Below are 12205 nucleotides of genomic sequence, written 5' to 3'. Positions count from 1 at the left end.
AATAATTTTAACAAAGCAAAAAATATTTGTTCCTTACACATAAAGGTATAGTAATGTTTTGCATTTGTGTAAATGGATGGAAATTAGAGAACATGAATTCAACATAGGTGATCTTAGGTCAACTTAGGAACATCATTAAACTATGAAGTAAATTGCCTGAATTATTTACTTGGTGGTGGTATTTCTCATGTCAGTAGCAGACTCACAGTATCTCCTTAGAGGGACTAACACATACGCACAGGGCTGCCAACAAGATTATGCTACTAGTTTTGCAAAAGCTTTTACACCGTTGTGACAGAAAGTCATTTAATATTAAGAGATTTTTCTCACAGGATTAGCAGCTTGCTTTCTTTCACACAAGTTTCTAACAACTTGCTGCCAAATGGCCTGCATGATGCAAAGCTAAATTATAAATGCATAGACAGGTTTAAAGAAAAAAAAAAGTCACTGTTCAAACTTGAGCCTCAAACAGATCTCCTACAAAGCATTGAAGATCATAAAGAAGAATTTATCATAATGTTGTAACACCTCCTCTAGAATAACAGCCCTATCTAAAAACCAAAGCTTTGATTATTTTCAGCAATATTTTCCCTAAGAAATAGCTCTCATCAGTACCTGATCTTTAAAGAACACATTTACTTCTGTAGGCAGAAAAAGAGGGGGGAAAACTGTCTAAAGTGACAGTTATGGGAGCAATGCAACCAAGCAACAAAATACTTATCACACTTGTGTACAGGACAAAAACATTTAATTTCAAGATTATTACAGTTCATAAAAATTATTAAAGACTGAAAAAGCACAATGATTTTGCAAACTTCTTCTCTTGCTGACATGCATTTTCTGTCCAAGCTAAAAATACTAACCTGAGCTCTTTTTTCTCTAAGTTCCTGCTGCTGTAACCTTCTTTTTTCACGTTTCTCTTGCAACTTTTCAACCTCTTTTACACAATTAGATTTTCTACGTGCTTGAAGAAAAATGATATAATTTAAAAATATTTTCAGTGTTGCATGAATTTAGTATTTACACTGTAACATTTCAATTATTTATTAATTTATTCAATTATGATTTAATTTATTAATAATTAGAATGCATTTATTTATATCAACTATCCGTTCAAGCAAATCAATATTAGTATGGAATAATTATGGCAATTTAATTTCTAAAATTTATAAAATAAATGAATTAGAAAAAAATCATGGGAATGGGACAATAATTACACGACCAAAAATATAAGCACAATGACCCTCAAAAAATATTTGGACAGATACATGTGATCTCTTGGTTTGAATTAAAAGAAAGCCCAAGCAAATTAAAAAAAAGAAACCACAACACTGCCATGGTTAAAAAAAGATAAAGGAAAAACAAATTCCAAATACTGGCACAACTATGACAGAAGTGAACATTTGTTTAGCCACAGCTCTCTGAAAAAGCTTCTCAAGGAAGCCTACAGACAACTGCGCATGTAGACCATTTATCATTTATGGACAACAACATAATCCAAGAGAATGTACATGTAACGCCCAGAATGAATGAATCCTTGATACACGGTTTACATACAAGGGGGTCCAAATTCCTTTTTTGCAGCTTGAACTGGAGATATATCTGAAACACTACCATTCTGTTGAGAAGAGGAAGACTGCTCAGGAAGCTGAGTAGGTCGCGCACGGGCAGAACCAACCACTGCAAAGGAAAAGCACAAAGCTCATCTGGACACAGAAGAGTAATGTTTCTATCCCGTTCTGAAATGCTTTGTTATGATGAGATAAAACGAGGCCCCTTTCCAGACACAACAATTTTTTGGGGGTGAGGGGGAACCATACATGTAGAAAGTCTACTAATAAAGGCATTTGGTATGCAGCCTTTTTTTTCCTAGTGTTATACACCAACACAACATAATTATTAAGTACCAATGCTGCACATGCATATTTTTAAATACTCTATTACAGAACTAGTACAACTTACTAGTGCATAGAATGAAGTGTGTACTTGGAGATATGCAGTCCTGAAACTTAAAGTGCTGCAGTTTTATTTATGTTGTGATTATACCCAAAAACCAAGAAAGAAAAAAGAAGACTCGCTGCTTCACATTCTCTAGATGGTACAAAATGGTCCTCCCTCATTGAACCTACAATCTCTGGAGGAGCACAGGGATACAAATGAACGGCAGCAAAATGCAGCTCAGTCTGTGGGTGGAAGAAACAAACTTTTTTGACACTATACTGAAAGTGATACAGATACAATCAGTATGTCTAAACTTATGCACTGATTCTATATGTGTTAAGGATGTCGGTTTCTGAAGATGCAGTGATGTCTGTTTCCAGTGAATGCAGTGGGAGTGGTGAGCATGCAAGCCTTTTTGGTAGAGCTGAATGGTTTAAATTGTTTTTGAAAGAGTTGCTTCAAGCAGCTCTGCTTCAGGTGGCCCACTTCCTGCACACGTTCCTAATGGAGTCTGCCAGAAGAGTACGAAAGTGAAGGCATCAGCTTTGTTTAGCAGCCTAGAGATCACATTCCAAACGAATGCCAGCTCACTGTGTAACATGGAGACAACTATGGCAACAGGTATCGAATGGGACAGACAAGACAAATGGACACATCATTCCAAATATGATGAGAGATCTAGTTTATAGCACAAATTGACTACACTAAACAAGACAGCGCGCTGAGAGAAGCTTAATTACAAGGCCAACAACAAATACTTAGGCCAACTGTGAATAGTAAGATGCATAGGACCTATTAAAATACAAGTTACAGGGTTATTCCATACCAAACAGACCATTTACTACAAACAACAACAGGTATGGATGTAAGGAGAGCCAATCAATACAATGTCTCAAATTTAAACCATATTAGTTTGAAAAAAATTATCCCATCCTCATAAGATTTCCAATTTGTTTAACACCCCCAGGGGCAAATGGCAGAAGGGAGAAAGTGGTCCCAATCACCCACCAGAAGAGTCTGAACACTTGCAAAGATACACAAGCCCTCTTGTTTTTCAAGTTTAAACAGATGGACTGGAATCTAGTCTGAATTAATGACAGTAGATTAACGTTTGGAAGAAGAATCATCACCATCACCAGCACAAGTTAGTTAAGTTTAATGCAGGAGAGAAAATGAAAACAATAAGCAGTAACCATTCTTTCTCATATTATAGATGCATTATATCTGTATTCATCCAATACACACTTTTGACCTATCCTCCTGTGGTATTTCAGCATTTTATATTAACTGTAGAGTAAAAAAATAACACATAAGGCTTAAATACTCTTTGAATGAATGTTTACACACAGACTGTTACATGGTTTAGTCCAATCTATCATGGTTTAGTCTAGTCTACCCTTGATTGGTTTAGTGTAGACTTGGTAGTGTAGGTTAATGGTTGGACTGGATGATCTTAAAGGTCTTTTCCAACCTAAATGATTCTATGATTCTATGAAAACTAAGGTAAAAAATTGAAAGCATAAGAATTTTAAGTGCACTACTGTATATTGAAACACTCAATTAAGCTGAAGCAAATTGAGGATGCTTTAGCTTGGAAAAGTCATGATGTAAAAGTACATGATTTAATGTAGCATAATTAACTTCAAACTTTTTCACCCTCAGTTCATTCAGCTTAACCTTCCTAACGCTATATTGCTTAAACTTGCATATAAACACTACTGGTACAGTACAAATTCCTAAATATACATAGGAATAATTCTAGGAATGATGTACCATGTCTTTTACATGTCACATGCATACATACCGAATTACAAATGCAGAACTATTAAGGAATGTTAGATGAGCAGGAGGTTAAAATGTTCCCATATTTTTTACTTCCTTGAAATGGAAAGAGATAACATTTACCTCTGTTATCTCTGGCAGAGGTGTCATTCTTAAGAGGTACCACTGTTCGCCGACTCTACAAAGAAAGAAGTCTCTGTTATTCGACCACCTTATTATTGAAAACGTAAACTGCAGCCCCACCTCTGCTTCTTTCCAGTGAATGAAAATAACACAATGTCAGCAATACGGAGAAGTGATTGTTCCCAAATCCCTCCCTGAAGAGCCTAGGGTGAAGTCTGCTTGAGCTATATGTACTGTTTCAAAACAACCTCCAAAACCTTTTCTGTATTTTTCCTTGACATATATTTAGTTATATAAATATTGCAACTCCCTCTCTCCCAAACCTGTTCTTAGAAAATTTTTAGAAACCCCTATTCCCCATAGGAAAAAGAAAGGAACACAGTTATCAAGTCGCTCCACAGACACAAAAGTTAAAGTTAAAACTTCAAGCATAACAACATGTATAGGAGCACTGTAAGTTTAACATGAACATGTTGCATAGCTATTACCAACCTTCACGATTTTGTTTACTTTGGCTGATGCAGTAGGGGGTGGTGGTGTCTCTGGACTAGGTTCAATATCTTCATCAGGAGCAAGATCTGGATTAAGTGAAAATATGCTCTCCAAGTCAATCTGTGTAAAAGAATATAAAATGCGTTTATGAGTCTTAGAACAATATTCACCCTCTCTGTTTCTCCTGTTATGTTTGAGGATAAACAATAAATATATTTAGTGGGTTTATGCCACAATTTGTTAATTCTATAACCTGAACTGACTTATTTTATGTTCACTAAAAACAGTGTAAGCTTTGGTCTTCATATTAGTTGAAAACACACCCATCAGAAAAGGAATGAACTAAAAATGACCAAAAGATACTCATAATTTTGTAAACTGATTAAATTAAAACAGAAGTACCCAGTATTACTGTGGTAATTTGACAATTACTGCCAAATATGAAAGACATTCTGCAACATAAAAACCAAGGGACCTCAGTTTTTTGAAATTTCCCAGACAGGGCAAAAGAAACAGATCAGTTACAACTACCCAGAATATAAAAGTGCAGTTGACGCCATGGTAAATTTATCATGCTATTTTTTTCTTGTAAGTGTTCCTCGTTCAAAATGCCGTAAAATGCAAGGGGCGGGGGGGGGGGGGGGGGGAGGCGGGCAGGATCCTAAAAATAACTGGCTTCAGATCTACTGAAACTTGGTTTCCTAAAAGTCTTAAATAGCTTTCATCTCTATAGACTGTCATTGCCCCTGCCTGGACCTTTCAAAGACCTCACTACTGTATGGATTCTGTGTATTCAGAGGGATGAGCTCAGCTGATGAGATCACCAGGACATTCTCACAATTTTTTTTTTCTTTTTCCTGTGTTTTCACAAAACCAATGAAGTGTAATTATTTCTGAGATGCTTCTCCAAATCTCAGTTGAAACTGGCTAACATGGTCCAAAATTTGAAGGAAGGAAGGACAGCAAAGCGTTATGCACAAAGACACAGTTTCTCAAGGAAAGCAAGGCTGGAAAATTATTGCTAAAAATAAATAAATAAGCAAGCAAACTAGTAGTTCAATTCCTCTTATGACAAACACAAAAAATTTCTAATCTAGCTCTCCCACTAGTTTCCTGTCTGACCTGCAAGTTACTCTCCCTCTCAAAAATTTGGTATTTCTAATTGTAAAAGGAAGATAACAAGGTCAGCCTTTGCAATCTGGTTCAAAATCCACAGATGAAAAGAACTATTTAAAAGCTATGACACAGCTCAGGAAGTCAGATTTAATACAACAGAAACCAGCAGTTGCCCAACAGCTCCCATGCAAAACAGTCTGTAATCAAAGAATCATCAAGTAAATCAAGATTTATATTTTCTCTTTGTTTCCAGTGCAAATTCCAAAGTAATGTAGATTACACACATTTTTTAAAAAAGTTCTGAAATAATTCAGTTTACCTCTTTGCCTTTAGTATCTCCATTTTCAATCCATTCAACAGTTACACTTTCATTATCTTCATTTAGGGATGTTACCATAGCTTGGTGAATTCGGCCTAGAAAGCACATACAAATGATCACTTATTAACGGGTGAAAAAATTTTCCCAAAGTTATTTTCATCCTTGCACTGAGACATGCAGTGAGAGGCAGGAAGAAGAGGGTTAAAAAAAAAATAAGGTGATAAACAGAAGGTGATTCCTGGCCACCCACTGTGAAGTGTCTCAGACCTGATCCACCAGTGAAGGCTCTAACGAGACAGTCAGCGTACAAGTGAAAAACTCAACGAACAGAAAACTGTGTGGTAAGTAAACAAAACACCATGTGGAAGCCCCACCACTTATATTCTCTTTTCTGAAAGAAGAAAACTCCAATACCTGGAGTCTCCCACAGGCGGTAAAGTCTCCTGAGGTGCACTCCACAAAGGCTTGTTTGTTCCCCTTCCAGACTGATACAACATTACATAGAATCACAGAATCATTTAAGTTGGAAAAGACCTTTAAGATCATCAAGTCCAACCATTAACCTAACCCTACCAAGTCCACCCCTGAACCAATTAAGAGTAGAGTAATAATTTCATGTTTCCTGGCTTGGTGGCTGGATTATTTTTTAATGAAAGTAAAACTAGGAATCATTAAGGTTGGAAAGGATCATCAGTCCAACCATCAACCCAACACCACCATGCCCACTAAACCATGTCACAAAGTGCCACGTCTACCTGTTTTTTGAACACTTCCAGGAATGGGGACTCCACCACCTCTCTGGGCAGCCTCTTCCAATGCTTGACCACTCCTTCCATGAAGAAATTTTTCCTAATATCCAATCTAAACCTCCCCTGGTGCAGCTTGAGCCCATTTCCTCTTGTTCTATCGCTAACTACTTGGGAGAAGAGACCAACACCCACCTCACTACAGCTTCCTTTCAGGTAGTTGTAGAGAGCGATAAGGTCTCCCCTCAGCCTCCTCTTCTCTAGGCTAAACAACCCCAGTTCCCTCAGCCGCTCCTCATAAGGCCTGTGCTCCAGACCCTTCACCAGCCTTGTTGCCCTTCTCTGAACACGCTCCAGCACCTCAATGTCCTTCTTGTATTGAGGGGCCCAAAACTGGACACAGTATTCCAGGTGCAGCCTCACCAGCGCCGAGTACAGGGGTATGATCACTTCCCTGCTCCTGCTGGCCACACTACTCCTGATACAAGCCAGGATGCTGTTGGCCTTCTTGGCCACCTGGGCACACTGCTGGCTCATGTTCAGCCGGCTGTCTACTAACACCCCCAGGTCCTTTTCCGCCAGGCAGCTTTCCAGCCACTCTTCCCCAAGCCTGTAGCATTGCATGGGGTTGTTGTGACCCAAGTGCAGGACCCAGCACTTGGCCTTGTTAAACCTCATACAGTTGGCCTTGGCCCATCGGTCCAGCCTGTCCAGATCCCTCTGCAGGGCCATCCTACCCTCCAGCAGATCGACACTCCCACCCAATTTGGTGTCATCTGCAAGCTTACTGAGGGTGCACTCAATCCCCTCATCCAGATCATTGATAAAGATATTAAACAAAACAGGCCCCAAAACAGAGCCCTGGGAAACAAGGCTTGTGACCAGTCGTCAACTGGATTTAACTCCATTCACATGGCTCAACACAGGAGTGAAGCGCCTTGAAATTGTATTCTGATGTCCATTTCTTATGGGCACCCAATCAGTTAGTAATTCAACTAAAATTAAATTGTCTGCAACAATAATACAAACCATCATTTTAAAAACAACTGCTAACACAGACTGCTGAGCTGGAGTTAAGGTGCCACTGCCTTAAATTCTCCAGTGCAAGACCCAAAGCCAGAAGGCCCCCGTAAAGTACAATAAAAACAGTAAACTTCCAGTAGGAATAAGGATATTTCTCGTAATGTACCACAATTTTTTTTCTATCCTATTTCCTCCATGTTAGAAAGGAGCAACTGGAAGAACAGAGCAGCCATGCACTGACAAAAAAGGATCAAGACCCAGGTGTCACATTGATTTCACATCTGTGCTTTGCCCCAAGAGTACCAAGAATTGGGGTTTCTAAAGAACACGTGTCCAATGCAACTGCTCCTCTAACACCCTCTTTTAACGAGCCACAGCACGAACAAGCAATCCCTCACTTCACCCACCCCGAGCCATTCCCCAGGTGCCCAAGGGCCACATGCAGTTCCCACAGCACAAGCGACTGTCCTGGAGCAGTCTGTGCATACGCTGCTGCTGCTGCTGGGCACCTGCTCAGGGGTGAAACGCAGCGCGGTCCTTACATATCTGCTCTGGTCTGGGTCTCCTCCACCTTGCACCTTCTCTTCTCCTTTCCTAAAGCTCCCAGCCCCTCAAATCCACTCCAGTTCTCTCCTCCACTGATAGTTTCAAACTTCTGGTTTTGCCATTTCAGTCATAATTTGACAGTTTTCCAAAGATAGTGTTTTTATACAGTCTAAGCCTCTTAGGGCCTGCTGAGGGAGAGAATGGAAGAAAAATCTTGACTGATATCCCAAATTATCTCACCTAACGGAGCAAGTAACAAATGTAAACTGTTAACATTTCTTTATTGCAAAGGCTGCCTAAACATTCACACCTAGTTAAAATTAAGCAAGAATAGAGACTATGCGGAAGCATCATGGAAGGTAACAGCAAATCTGTGTACTCTAATGTAATGTGCAGAGGAAGAGATTAACTGAAACTTAGGCAAAGCGTAGCACTTGGGGGACTCGCAGAGCAGCCGGCACCCCTAGGCAGCACTGCTTTCACATCTGTGGTGTTCACCTTGCTGGCAACATACATTACATATGCACTTACAACCTCCACACTTGTCCTTGCCCAAAGCATAAGATTCACTCCACCACAAATGAAGGTTGAGTATTTTTTTTTACTTTAAAAAAAAAAAAAAGCCTCCCCCTTTGCCTCACTTGGTTCCTCTCCTCTAGCATTCGCTAGTTTTTATTTCCCTGACCTGTGTTTTGTCTGAACAAACCCTTCCATTTGTGCCTCCTGAGGACCATTCTCCCAGGCGCCCCAGCTGCGTGCTCCGCAGGGACAGTCTGCCCTGCATTCCCCACCGAGATGCTTCCAGGAGATGCGCAGGCAGGGACCACTGCCACGCCCTCCCCTCTGCGCACAGGCGCTCCCCCATTTCCCCTCACCCAAAGGACATTGTGCAGGCACACATCCTGCCCTTGGGACCCTACCCGAATTCTGCTGGTGCCTGGGCTGAAACAGACTCACCGAGCATGACACTCTCGCACCTTATTTCCTCAGGTGAGCATTTTTGTGCAAGTTTTCTGTGTGCAAGGTCCTCAAAACACCTTCTCCATTACTTTTTTTTCCTGCATTTCATAACCTCCGGAGACTTAATTTTGTGCAAGAACACCCTGTTGTAGTACTGTTTCAATTAGCTATCTGGTCCATCAGCAAAGTAGCAACAGAAGCCACTATCTTCCTGTGGCAGTGCCACTCCTGCCACTTATACAAAGAGTATGCTGGGATGCAAGGACACAAAAACTGTGGGAACTGGAAGACTGCTCAAACTTACATTGGTATAATCTTCTGCTACTCTTTTAAGGCTTGGCCCAGCTGTCAATCCAGAATCAAGAGAAAAATGATATATGAAAAAAATAAGTTTAGCAAAACATATTCTATACAATATTACAATAATCTTTAGTATATTACCAAGTTTTACAAATTGAAGAAAAGCACTATTCACAGCTGAAACCTGTGACACTGTATTAGTCACAGAGTCATCATATAAGTCCTATTACCTGCTCCTGTGCTCTATTACTTTTGAAAAAGAATGAACAATAATTTAAAAAGCTTTAATTTTGCCATAACAAGTGAAAGGAGATCAAAGCAGGCTGATGAATGAATAGAAAACACTGAACACTCTCAGAAACACAGTAAGCCAGCATACTGTAACAAAAGAATCACAATAAATCTTCCATCTCTGTGCCAGACCTTATCCATTCCCTGGCCAAGAAAGTCAGGACTGAATAATAAAAAAACCCCACTAACAAAAGTTATGTCCATCTTCCAAATATTCTCAGCTCAAATAGCAAATGTATACTATAATGTTTAAACTGGCAATGTACCCATACAATTTGTTCCTAAAAATTCTTTGTGTTACTAAAAGTTTACATGTTATTGAACTGCCAGAAAACACATTTACATCTTTACAATTGCCTCTTGCTCTCTGCAAACAGTATTCCATTATATTTTTCTAGTACACAGCTGAATACAGCAGCTGTGAAATTCAGGAATGCCAGCAACCAATTAGGCTGGCATAAACCTCGTCTAGCATATAAAGCAAGTCCAAGCTGCAAACGCTGAAGCATAAGAGCCAAATCAATCTACAGAGAGTGGTTGAAGGCAATGTCCCTGATTTCTGGTGTATTTTCTAGAGCTGGTATCCAAATCTGAAATATAAAAATCTCCATGTAAACACGAACATGCATTACAACAAACTGAAAAAGGAAGAAGTGATTCGAGAAAGACCATCTTCACACATCTCAAAAACAAAGGAGGAAAGTAGAGCCATAGTGCTGATACACTGACTCTTCACTCGGCATTTAATTTCTAGTGCCTCTCCTCACATGATTAGAATTCACATCACAGGCAAAACTTTTTCTGGGAATTCATTCCATTGCTATAGGACTCCAGACTAATGGAGAAGTTATTTGAAAAGGCTATTATTTGTGTAAGTATGTTCTATCATACAATGTGGGACATCTGGCTTATCTCCTACTGACTAGAGCATGCAGAAAATACTGCTGTATTTACAGCAGTAAGACAACACGAACATATGTGAAGCCAACACTTTACAATTACCTTAAATACACGTATGTTACAATATTCTCACCCTAATCAATACAAGTGAAGAACATAAACTTTCCATTCCCTCTCTTCCTAGTCATCTGATGAACATTTGACAAACAGAAGCAAGCAAGCATAAACATCTGCAGAAATATCAGATAAATACCCTCTATTGTGAGAGTCTTTAGGGTAGCTATTGGTAAAGAAAAAAGTTTAGGAAGTAGCAGCAAAAGCAAATAACCAGGGCTAAATCAAACACTTTAACTAACCCTCAACGTAGGCAGCAGTGCCAACTGATCGCAATACCAAGCTGTACTTAGATCCTTGCCTCTAATCAAACTGAACGTTTTCTACCTGCAAAACTTCTCCAAACCACCGCAATTTTGAAGCAGTGATCAATGACAGTACTAAAGCCATGGCCTTTTCATCTTCCTAATGCTTTTCAGAAATGTAAGTTATCAGTGTTAAATATGGGTTGGTGTTTCCTAAATTACAGTCTGGGCTAAAGTGCTGGCTCACATGTGACTCAAATCTCTGTGCGCTCTCCCAAGTGCCTCAAGAAATAAGGCTGGAAAAAGACAACAGCGTTCCCCACCCTTCCACATAATTAAAGTGCACCCACCCCAAAAGACACTGTACTCGCACTTCTCTTGCAAAACTTTTGTGAAGTCTTAAGAAATATCTTTGAGCCATAATAATTAAAAATTTACACGCAGGCACTGGATCAGGCTATGGAGAAGAGAGGTTCATCCTTTCCACTAGGACCCCCCTCATTCTTCCCCCAAAAGCAGCAGCAGGACCCTGCCGGGCAGTGTTACATTATGACCATCATACAGTTGTTTAAGCCTTGTCAGCTCAAAGCCAGGCAATTATTTTTAGCAGGACCAGGCTACGGCAATGTTAACGGACCCAACATTCAGTAAAGGAAACTCACAGCTTATGTTACGTCCTCTGAACTTGCCACTTCTCTGGGAGCACAAACCTGTTACATTAGCTCAGGCAGTGGTCCATCAGCTCAGCACTTGGCTTTTCTAAGTGTATCAACAGCAGATGTTTCACAGATGAATGCAAAAATATACTACAGTTTAACATCTGCTACAAAGCCTTGCTGAGGATGACCACTGCCACAAAAGTTACTCATCCCTTAAAGGATTATAATAGGCATTTGTGAAATAGCTGTGATTTTCCTAATCATGTTCATGAGGGACTAAAATGAATGTTATCTCACCTCAAAACACCTGGACATGATTGACCTTCACCCTCTGCCACTTCATACTCAAAATCTGAAATTGCAAAAAGTAGAATTTTCTTCGCTCTCTTAAAAATCATACAAACCCCAAGTTACAGACAGAAAAAAATCATGCTTAGGAGGAACATGAGGCTGCAAAACCAGAAGCAGCATTTACCAGAATTACAGGGGTGCAGAAAATTGTCACCTGTGCTATGGGCTCCAATCCTGGCAACTCTGGTGGAAGGGCTTTCCTGCTCTCACAGAGCTCACGGAGGTGAAAAATAATCCTCTACTCACCGAACAATGCCTATACCAAACTTCAAGGAAAAAGTCCCAAGGAAAAGAGAA

General features: G+C 39.8%; 1 protein-coding gene across 3 annotated transcripts in view; it reads right to left on the bottom strand.

Moving 5' to 3' along the window:
- The window catches only part of KIF2A (kinesin family member 2A), a 56937-nt gene that overhangs the window by 28793 nt on the left and 15939 nt on the right, over positions 1-12205 (bottom strand). For 2 of the 3 annotated variants that reach the window (XM_075725871.1, XM_075725872.1), the window contains exons 2-6: positions 5774-5868; positions 4339-4458; positions 3847-3901; positions 1558-1680; positions 864-964 (exon numbers count right to left, since the gene is read on the bottom strand). In XM_075725871.1, the coding sequence (XP_075581986.1) occupies positions 864-964; positions 1558-1680; positions 3847-3901; positions 4339-4458; positions 5774-5868 (494 nt within the window). The remainder of the gene's footprint in view (positions 1-863; positions 965-1557; positions 1681-3846; positions 3902-4338; positions 4459-5773; positions 5869-12205) is intronic. The other variant, XM_075725873.1, reaches the window with a different exon arrangement.

This window comes from Pelecanus crispus, chromosome Z, assembly GCF_030463565.1.
Source record: "Pelecanus crispus isolate bPelCri1 chromosome Z, bPelCri1.pri, whole genome shotgun sequence".
Taxonomy (NCBI): Eukaryota; Metazoa; Chordata; class Aves; order Pelecaniformes; family Pelecanidae; genus Pelecanus; species Pelecanus crispus.
The sequence above is the reverse complement of the archived record's forward strand: the minus strand, read 5'-3'. Positions and strand labels throughout refer to the sequence as shown.